This window comes from Choloepus didactylus, chromosome 9, assembly GCF_015220235.1.
Source record: "Choloepus didactylus isolate mChoDid1 chromosome 9, mChoDid1.pri, whole genome shotgun sequence".
Taxonomy (NCBI): Eukaryota; Metazoa; Chordata; class Mammalia; order Pilosa; family Megalonychidae; genus Choloepus; species Choloepus didactylus.
Window position 1 is genome coordinate 129,377,481 of NC_051315.1, and position 26,296 is coordinate 129,403,776.

A 26,296-nucleotide genomic window follows, 5' to 3' on the forward strand; every position below is an offset into this window, starting at 1 on the left:
TAAGCAAATACGATATGCACATTTCTGTGTATATTAACACGTAAGTACTGAAAACATCAAAAGCTTTAAAGCCTTTTCAAATGCTAAAGAAAGTGAGAGTTAAAAACCAGACGACGATCGCTGTGTTGTAGAGGCCAGCCTTTCAAAGTCTCCACATGAAAAAAAATGTCCTTGGCAAGGACAACGGGCACTGGTCGGGAGAATGAGTGATAATGGTAGCCCCTATTATAGCTTCAGAGTCCCGCGCTTTTTAATGAGCAGGTAATAAATAGAAGAGTGGTTAATTTAGTCTCCACCAGAGTAGGAAGAGATCCTGTAGCAACCATTAAATCCAGTGTTTATTGCCAGTAAACATGACATTAGAGGTGATATGAAAGTGACCTCAATTTTCCTGCTTAAGTAAATTCATGTTAATATCCATGATTTTATTCAAGCACAAGATATTAAGTCGAATGAATGGGTTTTGGATCCGGTAGGGTGAAGGACACAACCAGCCCGGGCCATTTGTGAAATCATAAGACTCAGTCTGAAAACATGTGACAGTGCCTTGCTGCCACCTGGCACGAGAGAGATAAAACCCTTCCCCAGTCACTCACTCAGAGCTTAGAAAGTTCAAGATTCCCTGCTGCGGTGGATTGAGTCATGTCCTCCACAAAGACATGACCATGTCCTAACCCCTGGTCCTGCGGATGTGTACTCATTGGTAAAGACGACCCTCGGAGATCCTATTCGGATGAGGCCGAATTGAACCAGGGTGGGCTGAATCCAGCATGGCTGAGATCCTTACAAGCAGAGGAAATTTGGATGCAATCACTTAAGACAACCAGAGAGGGAAAGAGAGGTGGCCACTGAAGAGGCAAAGACACATCTACAAGCTAAGGAGTCCTGGGGATTGCTGGCAAGCCGTCGCCAGAATGCGACCAACTCCCGGAGAAAGCACAGCCTGCGGACACTTGATTTGGAGCTTCTGGTCTCCAAAACCGCGAGGCAGCACATTTCTGTTGCTCAGATCAGCCCACTGTGTGGGATTCGTCACAGCAGCCCTGGAAAACCAGGTCTTCTGCAAGAGAGGGAAGAAGAGAACAGCAGAAGAAAGAGGGCTGGAGGCAGAGGGCACTGAAAGAGGCAAGGAAACCAAGAACAACGGACAGACAAGCAGTAGGGAATGAGAAAAACAACTGAACAGAAGAGGACATAGGAACACAGTTACAAAACAATGATTTGAGAAATGAAGGTGGAACCAACCTCTTATATAGATTTCCAGGCTGCTCCACACAAGAAATAAAAAGAGAATGAATGGAAGAATTTATTTAAAAATACTAACTTCTTAAGATAAGTTACTCAAAGAAAAGGGGTGCGAGATCACCCAAGGCCCCGTGAACATGGGCTAAGCTGTCAGGCCTTTGGGCCTCCCAGAGGACTCACAAGGACAGCTCATGATTTTCGGTCCTTCTCCACCCCCAGCCCCCAACCCACTTCAATGACCACAAATAGCATCATCGTCTAACAAGGATGATGGTACGACGTCAGGTAGCTAAAAACTCAAGTGCATTAATGTGCGAGTTTTTAAAACTTCCTGCAGGCATGGAAGGATTACATTTCAGTCTGACACAAGCTACTCAGGCTTCAGGATGAGGTTAAAGTGTCTCAGTTATTCAACAGAGATGAACTCAGGTGAACTTGGTGTTGCAATTCTCTGCCAAGGGTAGGTATGGGTTAGGGCATTCACATATTCCAAAGCTTCAGACCTTTTTCTTAGGTCAATGTGTAAATCCTGTCTTCTCAGGCTGGATTTTGGGGATGCTCTTCAGTCTTCCAATCTCTAGAGCAGGTTAGGAACACCAAGGAGAATGGGCAAAAAATGTCTGAGCCTGGCCTGGTGGAGGGTTCACCCAAATGCAGCAGTGACTGGACCATGGGTGCAGCAGGATAATTCAGGGGACTACTAATTTGTGCTTGTCCTCCCTGCATTTTCCCCTTGGCAGGTGGGCAGCCCTCTCTGTGGTTCTGCATTTCTGGGATATGAAAGGGAGGGAGGTGGCGAGACACCCCAAGTCAGCAGCCCTTTCTCTTACTGACCAAGAGCCGAGGCCTCCAAGACTGAGTAACAACAGCAGCGGTGGCAGGAGCAGTCACCAACTGTGGTGCCAGGCCTGGCCTGGAGCTCCATCTACTCATGCACTTACTACTCACAGCAGTTTAATGAGGGGATTGCTGGTATTGTCCCTATTCTGTAGTTGGGGAAACTGAGGCATAGACAGATTAAGTAAAGGCTGAGCTTCCTGGAGGGTGGCGTGGGAGGAGAAACTCCCCCGACTGGGAGCAGAGTGTGGGCCACTGGGTCCCTGAGCACTGGCGGCCCAGGGGACGGGGCCACATAGATGCCAGGCAGCAGGGGCCCCCTTCCCAGAGACCCCGACTCATGGCCACCGGGGCCAGCAGGTCCCTGCAGGCTGGGACCACGAGGGTCTTCGAGCCCAGAGTGTCTCCCCAGCACAGTGGCGCTTGGTGGGAGCCAGGGGCCTTTGCGATGACCTGGGAGGGGGGTCAGGGCCTTGCCAGAATGACCGAGTTTGAATAACCTTGTTGGGTTAGGGGTTGCGAAGCCAAATCCTGCTGGTTTAAAGAAAAGAAATGTGCTGTTCCTCACACACCAGAGGTTGCAGCAGGAGATTGCTACTCACCACGGGGCCAGCTCGGAGCTGGAGCAGGGACGGAGCAAGGAAGGAGGCTGGAGGGTGGGCCTTGGGGGACAGGACATTCCGAGCTCTGCACCCTGGCTCTCCCTGGCAGTCCTAACCTGCTGTGACTCTAATGAGTCCTCAGATTGGGGTGGTGCTTAAAGACAGTGGGGTGGACAGACCCTAAGCCTCTGTGTCTCAGCAGTGGGGAGTGCAGCAGGATCTGTTTATATCATTCCGAGTCCAGTGGAAACATGTCCAAACCATGTGGCCACAAGCTGTGTCTGAGTGCCCCCTCCCTGCCTCGAGTGCTTTGAGCAGTCAGCTTTGGCAGCTCAGGCCCGGGGAGAAGTAGAGTGGTCGTGCAGGCATTCTACTCAGCCAACAAGAAACCAAGAAGTGAAATTAAAATCAGGGAACCCGACAGTGGAAATCCTGGATCCTTCTCTCATTAATTGTCTTAGACAAGAAGACCAAGCCCGAGTCACTGAGGGTTAAGAACCGAGCGTTCCCCAGAGGCAGGGAGAAGCTCCACAATTCCCTGCACTTATTTGATTAAGAAGTGGCTCCCTGTCAGCACAATGTCATAATTCCCTAATTTGGGAAGTCAGCGCTGCCAGGCTGGAGAAGGTTCTGCAGACTCAGGGTGGCCTATTCCAAAAATCAGAAATGGTCAAGGGGAGCCAGCAATTAATAATCAAAGGATTGCCCAGACATCAAAGCTCTCCTCTGGCTGGTTGGCCCCTCAAAGCCAACTCCCAGAGTGGGGAGCGAAGAATGGGATTGTGGTGTAGCCTTCCGTATGGCCCAGTTCTACCAAGAGGAACCAACTCAGGTTAAGGTTATAGAAGGAAATGACAACAGTTATGTCCCAGAAGAAGGTTCTGTTTTTGAAAAAAAAAAAAAAAAAAAGGCTTTAACTGAGAGTACAAGGTTTTCATATAACCTGCAAAATAAACAGATATTTAGGGAAGAACTGTCAGCCATTTTTAGAGAGATTAAAGAGGACACTGCAGCTGTGAATAAAATGTGGATTCAGATGAACTCTGCCACAGGACAAAAATCAGCATCACTGGATGCAATGAGGAGTAAAATGGAGCTGCAGGGGAAGAGCAGGCCCTTGTGATCACAACTGGGGCGTGTGCAGTTTCTGGTGCTAGTGAGAACCTCCCTTCTGCCTGGGACTCCCGGGCAGGGCTGAGGCCGGCCTGCAGTTCCTGGGGGGCACACAAGCAGCCAACTCTGGGAGCTGAGTCAGGGAGAGTTAACTGCCTATTTGAGAGTATAAGCCAAGATATTTAAAAGAAAAATCTTCTCACTGAAAAATAAAACACAGATACAGAAAACCACAACAAATGTATAGCTTAGTGAATTATTTATAAGATAAACATCCTTGTAACCTCAGCCCAGGTTAAGAAGTAGAATTTTGCAGCCACCCCAGAACTGACCCCTCCAATTACTGCTCGCTCCCCACAGCCAAAACTAAGTACTATCCCACATGGTATAATAATCCCTTTCTTAGATTTCTTTATAGTATTATCATGGAAGTGTGTATGTTCAGAGACTGTAGTTTCTTTTAAGTCTATTTTCCCCATCAGGTTCCCTTTCTTTCTTTCTTTTCCCCGAACCACATATATGTGAGAGAATCTGGGTGTTTCCTAAAGCCTGGATTTTGCTGAGTGCTTTCTCTTGGAGCTCCCCCGCATATCCTGCAAATTGGCAGCTGGATCCAGAGGCCTGGTTAGCCTTAGGTTCAACTCCTTTGGCAAAACTATAGAATGTGCTGGAGTTTTCGCATCAGGAAGCAGACAATGTTTGATTTTCACTCTTTCTGTGACATTATCAGCCACTGATGAGCACTGCCTAGATTCATTGGAGGTAGCACCATAGTGATTCTAATTCTACTCTTTTATTTTCATTTATTAGCTGAAGTTATTTTTTTAAAAAGATATAACTCTCATCTAGTATTTGGTTACCTGGTGACAGAGTTCATATGAGAAAGGCAGGAAAAATGCTTGATTCTTCCTTTTTACTCACTAATTTTAAAGATAAGTGTTTTCTGTCATATTCTGAAGACGACCAATTACCTTTTTATATCATTATGAACTCATGAATTAAAACATATTTCATGAATGTCAATCATTATCCTTCTTATCTTTACTGGGGCTCGAAATGTTCCATCTCTGGCCCGAGGGAGCCTCTTCAAGTTGGCTCCTGAATCTGTTGTTTTTTGACATGAACTTAGCAGTCTTTGAGCGCTTCCTTGCTATCTGATATGACACAAGGTTCCAAGTTCTTCTTGACTTTTCCTGTCCCAGCCTTAAATCAGCCATTTCTCCAAGAAGTTTCTTTTGGTGGGAAATGATATTTTAAGACCATTATTTGGGAGGTAGGGATATCCCTGGTTACTGGGCTGTTCACTGTTTCTGATGGTCTGAGCTAGGAGACATAGATCGTGGTGTGCCAGTAAATGTTTAACAACCGACTCTCTGAGACAAACAAATTCTGATCGGTAGCATTTGCCAATTTCTGTGGTGTAAATACTCCACTATGGCCAATTTAAAGCTAACTGTGTTAGACAACCCACCTCAAAAATTCCTAAAAAATTAATGACCAGCTCTTGTGAGCTCATATCAGCATACCACTGATGTGCGTGCGAGATAAAATCCCTTACTAGTTGAAACTGATATTTCTAGTTAAAACTGAGGACAACAAGTTTTTACTTTAAAGTACTCCTATATTACATCTCTATCTCCTTTTCCACATTGAAAATCTTAGTCTCCAAGGACACAGGGGATGATAGAATTAGATTATCTCATAATTTTTTTATTTGTTTTATCCCACATTACACTATAGACACACAAAAAATCTCATAAAAACAAGACTAAAAATGGTTAAATTCTTTCTATGTACTAATTCTTCCTTTACCATTTATATGGATGTTTTATGTTCACATTGCCAGAGCATACACCTATTACCTGTTATACTCTCTACCTTTAGTTTTTATTTAGCCTTAGTTTTATAACTAGGTATATATTGAATGCTCACCATGAGTCCTAATGTAAAGATCTTTCTAGTCATTTTTGGTTGTTTTAAGCTCATTTCTAGTAGATTCTTCAGGAAGGACTCATGAGGAAAATATTATGAGTTCTTGCATATTAATAAGTTTGTGTACTGAATACTTGAAAATCAGTTTGGCTGGGTATAAAATCTTTGGATCACATTTCCTTTTCTTGAGCATCTTAAATATATCACTCTATTTACTTTTGGCATAAAGTGTTGCTGTTGAGAAGTCTTATGGTAACTTAATTTTCTTTCCTTTGTGATTCACATGGTCATTTGTGCCTGGAGATGTCTAAAGGATTTTTCCTTTACTTTAAAGTTTGGTACTTGATTAGATTTTGCTGTTATCAATAGGAGTTGATATTCTCAGGTACACAGTGTGATAAATCATTCCTTATATGGTTTAAATTTCCTTTTTAATTTTAGGAAAGTTTTCATGATTTACAGTTCTTAGTATGCTGTTCTATTTCTTTGCTTTTTTCTTCAGTGACCTATATTATCTTTACTTTGGATCTTCTTTGCCTGTCTTCATTATTTGTTACTTTCTTTCAATCCTATTACTCTGTTTCTTCATTTTTGTCTTTGCTCTTTTAATTCTCTTAAGGCATTATTTGTTGTCAGTCTTGTATTCACAGTAATTTAGCGTTTTTAAAATTTTTTTTTGTTCATTTCTAATATTTCTTGAGTTTAGCCACTTCATTTCTGAATTTTTCACATTCTACTCAATGCTGTTCCTATGTCTTCTATCATTTTCCTAATGTATGCCAGCTTAATTTGAAAGGGTAGGTTCCAGTTTTGATACGCTTTATGGGCATGTCTTTGGGGATGTTAATTTGCCTCCTATTGCCCTTTTTCTTATAAAAACTTTGCATGGGGTTTGACTTTGAACTTTTAGTTGCTCAAATTTATGTGAGTTAATATACTTAGAAGAAGGTTTAGTTCACCTTCTAAGTTCATGGAGCAATCTCTTCTGTAGTTTTCATATATGTTAAAAATATGGTGACTTCCTTTCTGAGATACCCTGGCTCTGTTCCCCTCCTCCAAATTTTTCTGGACATTTTCTCTCTTTCATCTCCATTGCTCCTGTCCAGCTCAATTTTGATTCCACTTCCAAGAGTTTCTTCCCAATATAGGGCCCCGCCTTGGAAGGGAGCCACGGTCACTCACTTTCAAGGGCTCACATGGGTGAAACTGCTCCAGCCCCTCCAGACTTGCTTATTCTGGGCACTTCACACTTACAGCTACTGAAGTGGGCAAGACTCCTCTCGGTTTTAGCAGCTGTTCTCACTTTGGTCCACTGCACTTCCCAGTGGGCACTTGCTGATTATTTGGGGTTCATCTGTTCTTGGGTCCTCCAGTGTCCCCAGTGCCTTGCACTTTAGGGCTCTAGGGCTTATCTTGTCATGTAGTTTTGCTATAAATGTTGTCCATGGATTTTGGTTTTGCTATCTAGTAGTTCTATTTTTATTTTGGAATTTGGGAACTCCTACTGCCATCTTTTGAGATAAGGATCATCACTGGAACAAAATAAAAAAAAAATGGACATGGCCTTAGGGAGTCAGCCCTTGGGGTAATTTACTAATTTTGCTAGACTAGGTCCTTTTCACCTAGGGTCACCTTTAAGTGGCTGACCCCACCCACTTGACGTTAGGCATCTGTTGGGGATTGAATCATGTCTCCCTCAAAAGGCATGTTCAGTTCACAATCCCTGGTCTTCTGGGTGTGAATCCATTTGTAAATAGGGTCTTTGGAGATATTACTTAAGATGTACCCAAATTGAATGGAGGTGGACCTTAATCCAGTATGACTGAAGTCCTCACAAGCATAGGAAATTGGAGAAGGAAAAAGAGAAGCCATGGGGAGCAGCCAGAAGCTGGAAGGTAACGGAACCCAGAAAAGAAAGGAAAAGACACTGCCATGTGCATTGCCTTGTGATGAAAAAGCCAAGGAACCCTCAAGATTGCCAGCAGCCAGCCAGAAGGGACCGGCCCCAGGAAGAAGCAAGCGTTCCAGCCTCTGAAACCATGAGCCAATAAACTCTGTTGTTAATGCAGCCCATTGTGGGGCATTTGTTTAAGCAGCTGGGACACTACAACAGCATCTTAAAGATGCTACCTGGCAACCAACAGAGAGATCACTGAAAAAGTCCAGAACTGACAAGAAATTATTGATGAGACGTAAAATCAGTCCATAAGTATTTTTTGAGAATATGCCATGTGCTGGGTGCAGTCGTAAGAACCAGGAATTCAGTGATGAACAAAACAGATAAGATGTGAAAGAAGAAAGTAGATGGGGATAGAGTACAGAGATCAAACCATGAATAAGAGATAGCGCTCTGCTATAAACGGGCCAGAAGTAACAGAATAGAATCAAGGAATCCAGGAGAAAACTCTAACCCTAGAATGAGACACATCAAATAAACAGGAACCCAATACATTTCCAATATATATATTCTGGTAAAATTCTTATACTGCTAGGAAATATAAGGCTCCTCCAAGCCCTTTAGAAAGAAACATGGGTTTCTTCCAAAGAGATTAAAGGATGCATCCTTTGGTCAGAGGAAAATCCCAGCTTTCTTACTCCCCCATGCCAAATTTGAGTCAACGTAAACATCAGAATGAGTAATTACAGGAATGGATTGTAACACTTTGAATAAAAGAGTACATGAGTCCACACTGACAGTGCAACAATTTTAAAAGGGGGTTGGGAGGGAAACTTCTTTACAGAAGAATGGTATCTTACAAATGTAGAAGGAATGATAGAAATAGAAACCATCACTTTACAACCACCATAGCAATTACCGATGCAAGCAAAAATCATCAATGGATGCTAAAACTTTGCATGAAAGACTGATAGGAAAGAAACCCAGTGCCTCAAAGTAACACCCCATGGATTACTCATTAATTACAGAGGGAAAAATGAAGCTTTACAGTGGAGAACTCAGGGGAATGGCGCCTTTACCAAGAGATTCACCTTCACATCACCAGAGATGGGACAGGTATCCCCGGCGTGAAACACTGAGAAGCACACAGTATCACCCATTTCCTGTCAAAACTGTTTAACCTGAGTCAAATCACAAGGATACGACCAAATTCAACTGAGAGACTGTCTGGAAAACAGCTCAGATGCTTCAAAATGTCAATATTGTGAAAGACCAAAAGGAAAAAAAAAAAGGCTGAGTAACTGTTCTAAATTTAAGGAATTAAGGGAGACTAAAAAGACAAGACAATTGCACGCATGATCCTTGACTAGATTTTGGACTGAGAGAGATGAACAGTTATAAAGGACATTATTAGGGTTACTGGGTAAATTGAATATTGCCTATATATTAGGTAATGGTATCATATTAATGTTAAATGTCCCGAGTGTGATTCTGTCCTCCTGTGGTGATGTAGGAGAACGTCTGCATTCTTGGCGGTGCAAGAAAGTGAAAATACTATCTGCATTAGGGTGGTATGACCCTGAGCAATTTTAAACTTTCAGTGTGATTTCAGGTTACCATATTGTTTTTTAAAAATTAGGGGAAAAACATTAGTCAAAGACTGTGGTAGCAAACGGCACCACCCCCTTCCTCGCAGCCACCTCTGTGGTGGTCTCTTCCGGAAGGGCCCCCCGTAAGCACTGTGTTGAGAGCACCAGGTGTTGCCCCCTCTTGGCATTATGTCTCAACATGAAAGCCTGAGGAATTCTTAATTTCCTCACTTTAGCTCATGCCAGAAAGTCTGCCCTAGGGACCCTGTTAGCAGGTTCAAAAACCTGCTTCTACCATGTACCCATTTTACCAGGAGAACCTGTTAGTTCTCAGAATCCTCTTTAGTTATTCCAATCAATTCAATCCAACAATCATTTATTGGAAGCCATCACAGGGCAAGTTTTGGTATGGATGAAATGCAAATGAAGCATATCTCCAGCTGTTGGAACCTCTAAACCCAAGGGGTAACCCGGGACACATACATGCATTATTCTTTGTGTACTTACCAATGTAATCAGAGAGGCTGACTTTGAGAGACTGGATCAGCAAGCCTTCTTCCACGAGTTCCTTATACAGAGACTCGATGGTCCTAGGAATAAAGCAGCTGTGTCTCAGTTAACAGACATATATACAGAAAACTCAAGTCAGATCTATTTCAAAGGATCTATATGCAAAAACATGGATTTTTGAGGTGTTGCTACAATTTGGGGATCAATTGGGCTTTAGAGAAGAATTTTTATTATTAGAGAACTTGTACATTTATAGAAAAGTTATGCAGAACATACAGGGTTTCCATGTAATCCCCTCTTATTAATACTTTGCATTAGTATGGCACCTTTTTTACAACTGATAAAAGAAAATTATTATAATTGTACTATTAACTATAGTCCACAGTTTACATTAGGGTTTACTGTTTGTGTTGGACAGTCCTGTTTTTCTTTTTTAATTTTTATTCCAAAAACATACATAAAACCTAAAATTTCCCCTTTTAACCACATTCAAATATATACTTCAGTGGTGTTAATTACATTTGCAATGTTGTGCTACCATAACCACCATCTATTTCCAAAACTTTTCTATCATCCCAAACAAAAATTATGTGGCAATAAGCATTAACTCCACATTCCTACCCTACCCCAACCCACCGTAACCTGTACTCTAGTTTCTAACTCTATGAATTTGCTTATTTCTTATCAGTGAAATCATACAATATTTGTTCTTTTCTGTCTGGCTTATTTCACACAACATGACGTCTTCAAGGTTCATCCATGTTGTAGCATTTATAAGGACTCCATTCCTTTTCTTATGTTTGAATAAAATTCCATTTTCAATATCCCATGTTTGTATATACTACATTTTGTTTATCCATTAATCTGTTGATGGACACTTGCGTAACTTCCACCTTTTGGCAATTGTGAATAATGCCACTATGAACACCAGTATGCAAACATCTGTTCAAGTCCCTACTTTCATTTCTTTTGGGTATATACCTACATGTGGGATCACCAGGTCACATGGCAATTATATACTTAACTTTTTCTGAGGAACTGCCAAACCGTTTTCCACAACAGCTGCACTACGCTACATTCTCACCAACAATGAAAGGGTGTTCCTATTTCTCCACATCCTCTCCAAAACTTAAAATTTTCTGTTTTTTTTATTAGTAGCCATTCTAGTGGATGTGAAATAGTATCTCATTGTAGTTTTGATTTGCATTTCCCTAATGCCTAAATGATGTAGAGCATCTTTTCATGTGGTTTCTGGACATTTGTATATCTGTTTGGAGACATGTCTGTTCAAGTCTTTTGTCCATTTTTTAAATTGGGTTGTCTGTCTTCTGTTGTTGAGTAGTAGGATTTATTTATATATTCTGGATACAAAACCTTTATCTGATATGTGGATATATTATGGCCCCCCCAAATGCCATTATCTTTGATGCAATCTTGTGGGGGCAGATTGAGTAATCTTTTTGATTAGGGTGTAACCTTTTGATTGGATATTTCCATGGAGATAAGACCCACCCAACTGTGGGTGATGACTTGACCGGACAATTTCCATGGAGGTGCTACCCCACCGATTCAAGGTGGGTCTGAATTAAATCACTGGAGCCATACAAATGAGCTGACAAACACAAGGAACTCAGAGCAGCTAAGAGTGACATTTTGAAGAGCAGCTGAAGCTAAGAGAGGACAAAATGCCCAAGAGCAACACTTTGGAGAATGCCATTTTGAAACGCAACCTGGGAGCAAGTGGACGCCAGCCACGTGCCTTCAAACTAACAGAGGTTTTCCGGACGCCAATGGCCATCCTTCAGTCAAGGTACCCTATCATTGATGTCTTACCTTGGACACTTTTATGGCCTTAAGACTGTAACTTTTGTAGCCAAATAAACCGCTGTTATAAAAGCCAATCCATTTCTGGTGTTTTGCAAAATGGGCAGCATTAGCAAACCGGAACATGTGGTTTCCAAATATTTTCTCTCATTGGGTAGGTTGTTATTTTACTTTCATGATGAAGTCTTTTGATTCACAGATGTTTAAAACTTTGATTAAGTCCCATTTATCTATTTTTTTCTTTTATTGCTTGTGCTTTTGGAATAAAGTGTAAGAAAACATTGCCTAACACAAGGTCCTGAAGATGTTTCACTATGTTTTCTTCTAGAAGTTTTATAGTTTTGGTTCTTATATTTAGGTCTCTGATGCATTTTGAGTTAATGTTTGTATATGGTTTGAGGTAGGGGTCCACCTTCATTCTTTTCAGTATGGACAGCCAGTTGCCCCAGCACCATTTGTTAAAGAATCTATTCTTTCCCCATTGAGTGGACTTGGCACCCTTGTCAAAAATCACTTTACCATAGATTTGATGGTTTATTTCTGAACTTTCAAATCAATTCCTTTGGTTTATATGTCTGTTCTTGTGCCAGTACTATGCTCTTCTGACTACTGTAGCTTTGTGATAAGTTTTAAAATTAGGAAGTCTGAGTTCTCCAACTTCTCCTTTTTCAAGATGGTTTTGGCTATTCAGGGCCCCTTACCCTTCCATATAAATTTTATGATTAGCTTTTCCACTTCTTCTGAGAAGGCTGTTGATTGGGATTGGTTGAATCTGTAAATAGCTTTGGGTAAAACTGACATCTTAAAGATATTTAGTCTTCTATTCCATGGACATGGAATATCCTCCCATTTATTTAGTTTTTCTTTGGTTTCTTTTAGTAACATTTTGCAGTTTTCCATGAATAAGTCATTTTCTATGAATAAGCCCTTTACATCCTTAGTTAAATTTATTTTAACTAAAAGAATCAATTCTTTGATTCTTTTAGTTACTATTGTAAATTGAATTATTTTCTTGATTTCCTCTTCAGAATATTCATTACTAATGTATAGAAACACTACTGATTTTTGCATATTGATCTTGTACCCCATTACTTCACTGAATTCTTTTATTAGCTCTAGTAGTTTTTGGATTTTTTTTCCAGGATTTTCTAAATATAGGATCATGTCATCCACAAATAGGGCAGCTTTACTTCTTCGTTTCTAATTTGGGCACATTTTATTTCTTTTTCTTGCTTAATTGCTCTGAATAGAAATTCCAGTACAATGTTGAATAACAGTTCGTGACAGTGTGTATTCTTGTCTTCCTCCTGATCTGAGAGGGAAAACTTTCAGTCTTTCATCATTATGTATGATGTTAGCTGTGGGTTTTTCATAAATGCCCTATATCATGTTGAGGACATTTCCTTCTGTTCCTAGCTTCTTTCAAGAAAGGTTTTGTCCAATGGCTTTTCTGTGTCAATTGAGATGAACATGTGTTTTTTTTCCATCATTCTATTAATGTGATGTATTACATTAATTGATTTTCTTATGTTGAACCACCCTTGCATACCTGGGATAAATCCCACCTTATAATGGTGTATAATTCTTTTAATGTGCTGTTGCATTCAATTTGCTAACATTTTGTTGAGGATTTTTGCATCTACATTCATAAGGGATATTGCCCTGTAGTTTTCTTTCCTTGTGGTATCTTTACTTGGCTTTGGTATTAGGATGATATTGGCCCCATAAAATGAGTAAGGAAGTGTTCCATCCTCTTCAGTTTTTTGGAAGAGTTTGAACAGAATTGGTGTTAATTCTTCTTGGAACGTTTCTTAAAATTCACCAGTGAAGCCATCTGGTCCTGGGTTTTTCTTTGTTTGTAGATTTTTTTTTTTTATACTACTGACTCAGTCTCTTGATTGAGAATAGGAATTTGTCTATTTCACCTAGGTTATCTAAATTTTTTTGGCATACAGTTTTTCATAGTATCCTCTTATAATCCTTTTTATTTGTGTGGGGCCGGTAGTAATGCCCCCCCATTCATTTCTGATTTTACTTATCTGTGTCCTCTTTGTTCCTTTGTCAGTCTAGCCAAAGATTCATAGATTTTACTAAGCTTTTCAAATAGGCAACATTTGGTTTCATTGAGTCTTATTTTTTTTTTTTTTTACTTCTTGATTTCAGTTATCTCTATTCTGATTTTTGTTATTTCTTTCCTTCTGCTCACTTGGGGGTTTAGTTTGCTCTTTTTCTAGATGCTCCAGTTGTGAGGTTTGGTCTCTGTGATGGTTGGGTTCATGTGTCAACTTGGCTAGGTGACCCAGCTGTCTGGTCAAGCGGGCACTGGCCTGACGATTGCTGTGAAGATATTTGAGGCTGGTTAATAAACCAACGGGCTGGTTTGTTGGAACATCAGTCAATTGACTGCGGCTGACTGATGACTTGTCAAGGGGCGTGCCTTCCACAATGAGAGAATGCAATTGGCTGGATTTGGTCCAGGTGATCAGTTGAAGGCTTATAAGCGGGACGGTTAGAGAACCTTCACTTCTTCTTCGGCTGCCCAGTGAAGCATTTCCTGGGGAGCTCGTCGAAGTTGCCAGTTCGTTTCCTGAGGAGTTCATCGAGCACATTCGTCAGAAATCCCAGTTCATTTCCTGAGGAGATCGTCGAAGTTGCCACTTCATTTCCTGAGGAGTTCATCGGACATCTTCCTTGGAGTTAACAGTTTGTTGACGGCTCTGCGGAATTTGGACTCGTGCATACCCACAGTTGCGTGAGTCACTTTTACAATTTGATAATCAGAGACATCTCTTATTGATTCTATTTCCCAAGAGAACCCTAACTAATACAGTCTCTAATTTGAGATCTTTTTTAATGTTAGCATTTAGAGTTCTAAATTTCCGTCTCAGTACTGCTTTTGCTGTATCCCATAATTTTTGGTATGCTGTGTTTCCATTTTCCTTCATGTCGAGATATTTCCCAATTTCCCTTGTGATTTCCTCTTTGATTCATTTGTTGTTTAAGAGTGTGTTGCTCTGTTTCTACATATTTGTAGATTTTCCAGTTGTCCTTCTATTACTGATTTCTAGCTTCATTCCATTATGTTGGAGAAGAAAAACTGTATGATTTTAATATTTTTTAATTTATTGAGACTTGTTTTGTGGCCTGACATATGGTGTTTCCTGGAGAATGATTCATGTGCACTAGAGATGAGTGTGTATTCTGCTGCTGTGGGTTGAAGTTTCTGTATGTATCTGTTAGGTCTAGTTGGTTTACAGTATCATATTTTCTTACTGATCTTCTGCCTAGATGGTCTATCCATTGTTAAAGTGGTGTATTGAAGACTCCTACTATTAATGTAGAATCATCTATTTCTCCCTTCAAATCTGTCTGATGTTTCACTTTTGACCTACTTGTTTCTTTGAATTTAAGGTGAGTCTCTTGTTATCCATTCTACAATACTCTTACTTGTGACTAGGGAGCTTAATCCGTTTACATTTAACGTAACTACTGATTAACTACTGATAATGCACAACTTTCTTCTGCCATAAAAGGTATGTAAGTCTATACCTTTTATTGGTCTCTCAATTCTTCCATTAATGCCTGTTCTCATATTTATTTGGTATTTTGTATTGCACCATTTTGAGTCTTTTCTCATTTCTTTCTGTATATATTTTTCATTTTTTTGTGGTTTCTATTACACAAAAATCTAACAGACTAAATCTAAAGCAATCACTTTTGATTTGATACCAACTTAATTTCAGTAGCATACACATACAATGTTGCTATACCCCTCCGTCTATCCCCCCCCACTTTTTTTGTTTTACTTGTTACAAATAATATCTTTATGCTTTGTTGTCTCAAACCATAGATTTATCATTACATTTTCTGCCTATGCCTTTTAGGAACTGTAAGAATTAAAATGTGGAATTACATACCAAAAAATACAACTGCCCTGGCATTTATAATTACTCATAGGTCTACCTTTACTGGGAATTTTTATTTCCTTATGCCACTTCAACCCACTGTCTGGTGTCCTTTCTCTTTAGTCTGAAGAACCCCCATTAGCACTGCTTGTAGAGCAAGTCTAGTGGTGACCAACTCCCTTAGCTTTGGTTTATCTTGGAATGTCTTGATCTCCCCCTCATTTTGGAAAAACAGTCTTGCCAGATACTAAATTCTTGATTGGCAATTATTTTCTTTCAGCATTTTAAATATTTTGTCCCACTGCCTTCTCTGACAAGAAACTGGTACTTAATCTTATTGGGACTTCCTTATACATAATATGTTGCTTTCCTCTTGCCGCTTTGAGAACTCTCTTTTTCCTTGGCATTTGACAGCTTGACCACTTTGTGTCTGGGCATGGTTTTCTTAGAGGTTATAATGTTTTAGGTTCACTGAGCTTCTTGAATGTGCATATGCATGCATTTCATTAAATTTGGGACATTTTCTACCTTTATTTCTTGAAATATTTCTTCTTCCCCATTTTCTTTCTTCTCCTGTGACTCCCATAATGCATATTTTGGTATACCTGATGTCCCACAGGTTTCTTATGCCCCGTTCGCTTTTTAAAATTCTTTTTTCTTGTTCGGCTCCAAATCCTGAATCATGTCAATTGTCTTTTCTTTGACTTCACTGATTCTTACTGCTGCCAGCTCCATTCTGCTGTTGAAACCATATAGGGACTTTTTCACTTCAGTTGTTGTAGTCTTCATTTCCAGTATTTCTATTTGGTTCCTTTTAAAAATTTCTGTCCCTTATTTGAGATTTACGTGTTGTTTGGTCATAGTTTTCCTGATATCTTTATTTCTTTCTCTGCATTTTCCTTTATTTCCATGCGCATATTGAGGATCATTTTTTAAAGTCTTTGTCCAGTATGTCTAAAATATGATCTTTTCTGTTGATGGTTTCTGGATTTGTATCTTGTCCATTTGGATGGGCCATCATTTCCTGTTTCTTCGTCTTGTAATCTTTTGTTACACAGTGTACATTTTAATATTTAAAAGTGATAAGTCTGGAATTTAGTCCTTGAGCTTTCTGTTCCTGAAATTTTTATCCACCTAGTGATTCAAAAGAGATTTCCTTGAGTGTCTGGAGCTAACAAAAACCAACCAAAGCAAAAATCACCTTTCTCAGGCTTTGCAAATTGGCTCTGATTTGTCTGGTGCTGTTCTTCACAGTTTTTTCATCTTATCAAGAAGAAATGCCTGAGGCAAATGCCAAGTTCAGGGTCTCTCTGTCTTTCCAGAGCCTGTGTCTTGTGCTGGGTTTGTGCTTGCTTCTAGCCACAGGAATCCCCCCATTTACGGGATTTGAATATCCCCTCATCTCTCTGTGAAATAGACTGTCTCCCCCTCCTGGGTCCTTTACTGTACGACTTAAAGCAGATCATCTTTTATCCCAGGCCACTTTGACTTAATTGTTTCTTACACTTCTTTAGCTGTCCCCAAGCTTCTTCTGTCTGCAAAGCAAATTCTGGGAGGGAGGAGGAGCCAGAGACAAGTTTCCTGGTTCAGTCTTTCAGGCTGCCTCCTACATATCGGCATCCCAGTATGTGCGCATAGGGGTTACTCTGCTCCCTCCAGAACAGGACTAGGGATGCACAGGAAGAGTGCAGGCTGGCTCCACACCACACCAGGGAGTCTTCTACTATATTTAAAGATGTGTTTTCTTGATTTAGCCCTCACCCAATAACTGCAACTCTTTAAGTGTTTTCTGGAATTTTGAGGAAGACAGCTCTGCCAGTTTTGCTAGTTCTTCAAAGATTCTGTGGTGGAACAGCACCCTGGAGCATCTTTTGTTGCCATCTTGGTTGGCTGGCTAAATTAGACTTTTTAAAAATGATACTTCGTCCTACCCATGTGCATAACTGATGTTTCCTATTAATAAGAAGTATATCTTTGGGCATCTGAAACCATCTATAACTCCTACTTTCTGCCTTTTCATCAGTCTTCATGATGGCACAAATATGAATTGGAAATTACCTAATAAGAGTCACACAGTGGGTCCATAATTATATATTCAGTTAGCAAGTGCAAGCAGTAGTAGCTCATTAATCCTTCATGAAATTTATGCTTCATTTTAACCCAATAGCATGGTAGTTTAAAATAAATATCTATAAATAGCAAAAGCTTACAGTGGTGATAATTCTTATACGGTAGAATAAAATGTCTGAAGTTGTGAATGTTATGATTTCTAGGAGGGTGTTACACTTTTCCCCAGTGTGGACAGCTATGAAAACCACGTCTCTCAGAGGGCCTTGGACACTGGTAATTTATACTAAGAACAAATGGACATGGTATCCCATTTGACGTAGGAAACTCCTAAAAGAATTAACTAAGAATTCAGATATATGAAACTCTAATTCTGCCCAATGTGATTCTTTGAGATCTTTTGTTTTCCTTTTCTATTTCCAGGGGCCTCATTCTTCTGTCCTACTTTAGTCTTTACATTGAAGAAATGTAAATATAACCACATTTAAACATTTCTTTGACTACTCTATGATGCAGGTTAGTTTGATTAAAGGAGACCCAAGTTGCTTTTTCTCTCTTAGGGATATGGAGAACTAAATTAGCTTCTTGCCATCCTAACTTCACAACTTAAGTGGCAACATCTCCAATTTCAGTTGGATTCAACCCAAATACAAATGGGATAAATGTTAATTCAATGACCCCATTCATATTTTTTTAAAGCAACAAAAACCTCCTTTATGTTTTTCAAATGCAGATGCAAATTTTGCATGTTTTGCAAATGCTGCTTCAAGGCAACATTTCTATACTGAATATCTTCTCTTCTAATAGTGTGTAAAATTAGGACTGCATCCACAGTGCAACATTGGCTCATCAACGGTCCATCGTGCATGCACTCATCACTTAAAGAAACAAAAGAAGTGATGAATCAAACCAGAACTGTTTTTACCAAGGCACTTTTTGTAGGTGGATAGTCTTTCTCAAAAGATAAAACTTCGGTAGTGCACAAGCAATGGTAACAGTAATTTTGCAAATAACCATTTCCAGTCTTCTAACGGGGTTAATTGGAGTTGACCCAGGAATTGGGGGTGGAGCCTCCCAAACTTTAAATTAGGGAAACACACTGAGGTCATCAGGACTCTGTGAGCCCTTCCTGCTTCCTTGCCCCAGACCGCCCCACTTCCCTGAGGACAAAACTAACAATGGGTGAAGTGGGATTATTTCTTTGATAAAATTTAAACAATAAACCCATAATGGCCAGTTGGCAAAATTAGGGTAATTTAGCTTCTGCTTCCATCTTTGAAGCAGACAGGAAATTGATTACCTTAAAAGTTGTAGCTTCCCTGGATGTGACGCTCAAATGTGTCTTCACAAAAGAAAAATCAGGAATCTAATAACGCATTCGACTGGAATTGTATTCTACTAGATATATTTAAAATCATGTGCCCTCTGCTGAGAATTAGGAAAGTTTTTATTGAAACTGAATTTGGGATGACAGTATCTGACCTATAGTAAAGAAGTACCAACTACTGTGTTTTAACTTGGATACTCATTTAATAAAAACATTTGTTTTATAAACACATTTATAAAACATTAATATAAAATTGAAGAAAAGTCTCTAAAATAAACAACAGGTATATTGAGATGCCTTGAACATAAATCTATATTTGGATCTTTCCAGCAAAACTTTAAAACTACCTTAACCTATGATAAAAATATTGGCTTAAGGGTTACAATCATTTGATGAGGGAAATAAGATTTGTCTTAGACTATTTCAGCAGAACTAACCCTAGTCTAGTAACATAGACTGTTTAAAATTAAAATGAACCATCTTCTGGGAATGAGATGAGCAGGTATTTCCGTACTCCTGGGCATAAAAGTGGATAAAAGCTGGTCTCGCTTAACTTCCCTGGAGAATGGCTTAAAGCCCATTTATTACAGTTCAACTGTAAAGGATTGGCCATGATTATGCTCAACGTCTAATGAACATCGTCCACGCCTCGCACGTGTGTGATTGATACTGCGAAGGCAGCATTTTGTTCAGTAAGGCAACACGTTACACGCCAGAGAATGAGAATTGATACTTTTAACTCGGTGGTAGGGTCACATTGATAGATTTGATTTGACCTCTGACTTGTCACTAGATCTGCCCCAAAACATTTTTCTATGTTTTGGGACTAATGTAACAACAAAGGAGAAAAGCGACGTTTTAACAGCTACTAAAATTCCCCGTGGCACTGTGCTCGTGTATGGAAGGGACCATCTCCAAGGGAAGGGACCATCAGGCCCCCTGGAGACCCGCAGCCTTCCCAGGAGCTGTCCGGTTTGTGCAATGGACAGCCTCCCCAGTCACTGGAGTCCGGGGTCTCTGTGGGATGACCGGGTCCCCCCGGCAGCAGTCCGTCAGAGCGCCTCGGCCCTGAACCTCTCCCCAAACAATGGGCTCTGTGCCAGTTTGAATGTATTGTATCCCCCAAATGCCATTATCTTTGATGTAGTCTTGGGGGGCAGACGTTTTGGTGCTGATTAGATTTGCTTGGAATGTGCCCCACCCAGCTGTGGGTGATGACTGATGAGATGTTCCCATGGAGGCGTGGCCCCACCCATTCAGGGTGGGGCTCGATCAGTGGAGCCATATAAATGAGCTGACTCAGAGAGAGGGAACTCAGTGCAGCTGTGAGTGACCTTCTGAGGAGGAGCAAGCTTGCTAGAGAGGAACGTCCTGGGAGAAAGCCATTTTGAAATCAGAACTTTGGAGCAGACACCAGCCACATGCCTTCCCAGCTAACAGAGGTTTTCCGGATGCCATTGGCCATCCTCCAGTGAAGGTACCCGATTGCTGATGTGTTACCTTGGACACTTTATGGCCTTAAGACTGTAACTGTGTAGTGAAATAAACCCCCTTTTTATAAAAGCCAGTCCATCTCTGGTGTTTTGCATTTGGCAGCATTAGCAAACTAGAACAGGCTCTGAGTGAGGAACCAGGCAGCCCCTCCCTCCAGGATGTTCTGCAGGAGGCTTCTCCAGGCAGTGCCAAAGCCACCCCCCACACCGGGTCTCCAGAGGCCACTTGCTAGGGCTCCACGCACAAGTGCTATGTCAGAGGTGCTCCGGGCTCCTTGGGGGTGTCTGCAGACACATGTGCTATTTTGGGGGTGCTCTGGTCTCCTTGGGGGGTTTCCACAGACCCAAGAACTGGCTTGGGGGTGCTCTGGGCTCCTCTTACCCCCAGGAGGATTCCAAGCTGAGGCTCTGGAGCTGGGCTTTTCTGTCATGGATCTTCTCTCAAGCAGTGAAACGTATCACTGGCACTCAAGGGAGGGCTAGGGAGCACCCCAAAACAGGGGGAGCACCTCATGTTGGCCCATTAACAAGACCCATGGGGGACAACGTACACATTCAAAATGATTTCTGACACTCATTTATTAGGGATTTTAATTAGAATTATTGAAAATATTTGAAAACCTAGGTACTATTTATTTTCAAAGTTAAAGCACTCAAGTGCCTTTTTTTCCAGCGTAAAACATGAACTTTAAAAATTACTCATTAAGACTGAAGTTCCGCCATTGAAGGTTAAGGAAACCGAGGTATTCTTTTTCGAGACGAAACCCCATCCTTTGTGCCCTTTCCTACGCGCCTCACGGGGCTGGCCCAGGGATGAGGAGTAAGTGTGACTCGTCCCTGCTCTCAAGGAGCTCGGAGTGAGGTGTTTACTCGAAAGTTTGATCAGTGTATAATTTCTGAAAAACCCTGAGAATGTTAAAACTTCAAAAGCAGTCACAGGAACTCAGAAGCACGAGGAAGCCCAGGGTTGTCTTCTGGATCGTTCTCTCGCATCTTTCCAATTTAGGATGCCAGCGCCTTTGGGCAGAGCTGCAGAGGGCCCCACGCCCTTTCCCCCATCCTGCGAGGAGGAAGGGGGTGTGGTGCAGACAGGGGGTTCCCTGCCAGGCTGAGGGCCGAGGATGCAGGCTGTGTCTCAGGGGTCCAAGGCTTTGCTCTGGGGACCCTACCCTGTTCACTGCTCCCTTCTCCTGCCTGTTACAACAAAACCATTGCACCCCTCACCTGTCAGCTGTCAGGTCTTTATTCTTTTTCCCCTTCTTCCCTTTTTTGCCTTTCTTCTCTGCATTTTTCTGAAAGAAATGGAAATAGTCAACAGTTTAGTCAAAACAAGTAATCAAATTAGCTCCAAAAATTAGCTAAGCAAAGTGGTTCCTGGGGGAGGTGGAAAGTCAACTGTGGATACTGACCATGGACCTGCCACGTTTTTATGAACAGAGAGATTGGCCCTAAAATCCCCAACCTGCTTCTGTGGCCATGACCCCCTGTGGATAAAGGGAAGGCTGCCTCTGCACAGACAGGCCCTGAGCGTGCTGGCTCTCCTCCTCCTGGCTCGGGCCCAGAGTGCAACCAAGGAGGAGAGAGCTGCGGGCATGGCTGGCTCCGTGAGCTACACTCCCCATCTTGGAGCCTGCAGGCCACGCCTTGCCCACCTCTGCTTCCTGGGGAGCTTTGCCTTCACTTCCTGGGACAGCCCGGAGGGATCTTCTAAAACAGTTCGCATCACTCTCACAGTTGCCCACAGGATGAAGGTAAGACTCCCCAGCGTGCTATACTCAGTCATTCCGGCCTGGCCTCTCCCTCCCTCTCCAGCCTCATCTTCTGTATCAGGCGACCTCAGGCTTCGGGGGACCCATGACCCTGGTCACACACAACTGGCAGGAGTCAGGCCCTTAATGCTTATCTCTTTTACCCCTCCACTTCCATTTCCTCTTTCATTTATTTATTTTTATTTTAACTGAGGTAAAATTTAATGTATGGTCCAGTGCAGCCAGGTACAGGCTGATTAATTTTTTACATAAAACTACAGAACCACCACTCAGTTCAAAACAGAGAACATTTTCATCACCTCTGAAGTAACTCCCATCCTGCTTTCCATTCTGCAGGCAACCGCTAAACTGCCGTCACTGTAGACCAGCACTGCCCACTCTAGAACTTCGCACAATTTATACTCGTGTGTCTTTCGATTAGTGCTCCGATGGCAGAATCCACTCATGCAGTTGCATATAGTTGCATGCCATTCTTTTTTAAAAAGTAAACTTTTTATTTTGAGGTAACTGTAGATTCACACACAGTTGTAAGAAATAATGCACAGGGATTCCATGGACGCTTTGCCCAGTTTCTCCAAATGGTAACTCCTTGCGGAACAACCTCACAAGATCACCACCAGGACACAGACATCGATGCAGTCAAGATACAGAACATTCCATCGCCGCGAGGGACCCTCCGTCACTCTTTTATAGCCATGCCCACGTCCTTCTCTCACCACCACCTTACTGACCCCTGAAAACCACCGATCTCTTCTCTATTCCTTCAACTTTGTCATTCCAAGAATGTTATAAACAGGATTGGCTGTTTTGCACTTAGCCTAATTCTCAGGCAATTCGTCCAAGTTGTCATATCTACTATTAAAAGCACCCCTCCCACCCCCGTTTCTGGCTCTTACAAGTAAGCTGCTGTAAACATGTGTACGAGTTTTTTGTGGGAACATACGTTTTTATTTCTCTAGGATGAGTACCCGTGAGTAGAGCTGCTGGGTTGTATGGTAGTCGCATGTTCAGTTTTTCAAGAAACTGCCCAACTTTCTTCTCCAGCCCATTTACCCTCCTACCAGCAATGTAGGAGATCCAGTTTCTCTGCTTCCTTGCTGACATTTGGCATTGTCATATTTAATTTTAGCCACTCTAATGGGTGTGTCTTGATACCTTGGGGTTTTAATTGCTTTTTCCCTAATGGCTAATGATATCGAACATCTTTTCATGTGCTTATTAGCCATCAGTCTGCCATCTTGGGTTAAATGTCTCTTCATGTCTTTGTGTATTATCTAACTGGACTGTTCGTGTTTTTACTGTTGAGTTTGAGAATTATTTACATACTCTAGATACCAGTCCTTTGTCAGATATGTGGGTACAAATACTTTCCCCCAGTCTGTAGCTTGTCTTTTCATCCTCTCACTGGGGTCTGTTTCAGAACAAAAGTTTTAGTTTTGAGGAAGTCCAATTTATCAATTTTTCCTTTCACAGGTTTTGCTTTTTGTGTCCATGTTAAGCACTCTTTGCCTAGCCTTAGATCCTGAAGGCTTTCTTTTATTTTTTCTACAAGTTTTATAGTTTTACATTTTACATTTAATTCTGTGATCCATTTTGAGTTAATTTTTGTATAATGTTTGAGACTTAGGTCAAAGTTTTGTTTTTCCCCATATGGATGTCCAATTGCTCCAGCACCATTTATTAAAAAGTTTATGTCTTCCTTCCACCGAATTGTTTTTGCACCTATGTCCATTACCAGTTGAGCATTTGTGTGGCTATATTTCTGGGTTCTCTGTTCTGTTCCACTGATCTACAAGTTTATCCTTTGCCAATACCCCACAGTCTCAATTATTTGTAGTTATATAATAATCTAGAAATCAGGTAAACAGATTGCTCTCACTTTATTAATTTTTCAAAAGTGTTTAGCTATTTAGTTCCTTTGCCTTTTCCATATAAATTTCAAAATAACTTGTCTATGTCTATAAGATGTCAATGTGATTTCGGTAAGAATTACATTAAACCTGTACAATATATCAATTTGGAGAGAATTGGCATCCTTACTATATTGAGTTTTCCAATCTGTGAATGTGCTTATAGCTCTTTATCTACTTAGATCTTTTTAGATTTTTTTCATTAGCATTGTGTGGTTTTAAGCATAAAAGTCCTGTACGTGTTTTGTTAGATTTAATGCAAAGAAATAATGCAAAGGGATTCCATGGATGCTTTGCCCAGTTTCTCCAAATGGTAACTCCTTACAGAAATATTTCAATTTTTGTGTGATTTTAAATGGTATTTTATTTTTAATTTTGGTGTCTATGTATCCATTGTTAATATATAAAAATATAATTGATTTTTGTATGTTTGCCTTTTTTCATGCAACCTTTCTGAACTCATTAGTTCTAGGAGTTTTTGTTTGTTTGTTTTTGGTAGATTCATTTGGATTTTCTACATAGACAACCCTGTCATCTGCAAATAGGGAGTTTTATCTCTTCCTTACTGATCTCCACACCTTTTATTTCCTTTGCTTCTCCTGCTTTACTTCAGCACTATTTCAATAAGCGTGGTGTGAGTGGACATTCTTGCTTTGTTCCTGATTTCAGGGAGAAAGCATTCAATCTATCACAATTAAGTAAAATATAAGTTGTAGGTTTTTTGTAGATAGCCTTCGTCATGGGACTATAATGTTTCTCTCCATTTTGATTTTTCTGAGTTTTACCACAAATGAGTGTCGAATTTTGTCAAACTTTTTTTTTGCAATTGACATGATCATGTGATTTTTTTTCTTCTTCAGCCTGTGAAAACAGTTGATTACATTATTTGATTTCCAAATACTGAACCATCTGCATCCCTAGAATAAGATCCACTTGGTTGTGGTGTATGATTCTTTTTATATATTGCTGAATTCTATCTGCTGATATTTTGTTGAGGATTTTGTGTCTAAATTCATGAAGGATATTGGTCTGTCGTTCTCGTTTTCTGCACTATCTTTGCTTTTGATATTGGGACAATACTAGCTTTATGAAATAAATTGGGAAATATTTCTTCTTCTACTTTCTAGAAGAGATTATATAGACGTGGTGTTAATTCTTGTTTAAACATTTGTTAGAATTCTCCAGAGAAACCATCTGAGCATGAAGATTTTTTTGAAGAGTTGTTTTAATTAAAGCTCAATCTCCTTAATGGTTTCTCCACTGTAGTGTTACTCTCCCTCCTCTTCTACACTCTACTTTTTGGAAACAAGTCACTGACGAGCCCACACTCAAAGTTTCAGGGGATCAGCTCCACCTCCTTGTGTGTGTGTGGGGAATAGCTACACAAATTATTTGATGTTCTTCTGCATAGGAGATTTGTCTTTTTTACATTTATTTGCTTATTCAATAATTCACTTATTTCAATATAGACTCATGGATATTTATTTTATACTTGGGGTTATAATCAATACTATGTCATTTGTTTTGCAGCTCCAGTTGTGACAGCTTTGGCACTGGAAGCTCTCTCAAGTTGCCTCCTGTGTGCCTTTCACACGTCCCATTGCTTTGTTTTCTGAGCTCTTCCGGACTTCCTGGCACTACAGGACGTTCTAGGCTCATCTGGTATATTCTGTCCCTAACCCTGGAATCAGCCCTTTCTCCAGGCAGATCTGGTTCCTGTGACTGCAGTATTTGAAACCCAGGTGTGGGGGTAGGGTGTGCCTGTTGCTACCAATGTGTCTTCTCTCCAAGGTCCTCAGAGAAGACAGAGGCCCAGAGTAGAGAAAGACAAATGGCTTTTATGTACTGACCCTGAATTAATGATTGTGCCAAATTAAATTATTTAAGAGTTTATGATTTAGATTATTATGGATTATCCAAATACCACAATCATTATGAATAAAGTCGATTGTACTTCTCCCCTTTCAATTGTTGTATTTTTGTTTGTTTTCTTATTTCATGACTACTTAGCATTCCAGTAAAATGTGAATACCCATGGTGAGAGTGGATATCCTTTTTATCTAAAATCAGGGTGAATGTTCAATAATTCATCATTGCATATGATGTTAACTGTAGGATTTTTTGAGAAACGCTTTGTTAGAATGAGGAAATTACCTCTTATTTTTAATTTGCTGAGAGGTTTTATTCTTCCTTCCTGATAGGTGTTGGGTTTTATTAAATGATGATTCTGCATCTATTGAGAAAACCATAGGGCTTTTCTCTTTTATTTTGTTAAT

The 26,296-nt window shown here is 40.6% G+C and overlaps 1 protein-coding gene across 3 annotated transcripts in view; it reads right to left on the reverse strand.

Moving 5' to 3' along the window:
• IQCA1 (IQ motif containing with AAA domain 1) overlaps window positions 1–26,296 on the reverse strand; it is a 199,567-nt gene that overhangs the window by 48,371 nt on the left and 124,900 nt on the right. For all 3 annotated transcript variants that reach the window (XM_037850163.1, XM_037850161.1, XM_037850162.1), the window contains 2 exons: window positions 21,566–21,633; window positions 9,723–9,805 (listed from right to left, as the gene is read on the reverse strand). In XM_037850163.1, coding sequence (XP_037706091.1) covers window positions 9,723–9,805; window positions 21,566–21,633 — 151 coding nt within the window. The remainder of the gene's footprint in view (window positions 1–9,722; window positions 9,806–21,565; window positions 21,634–26,296) is intronic.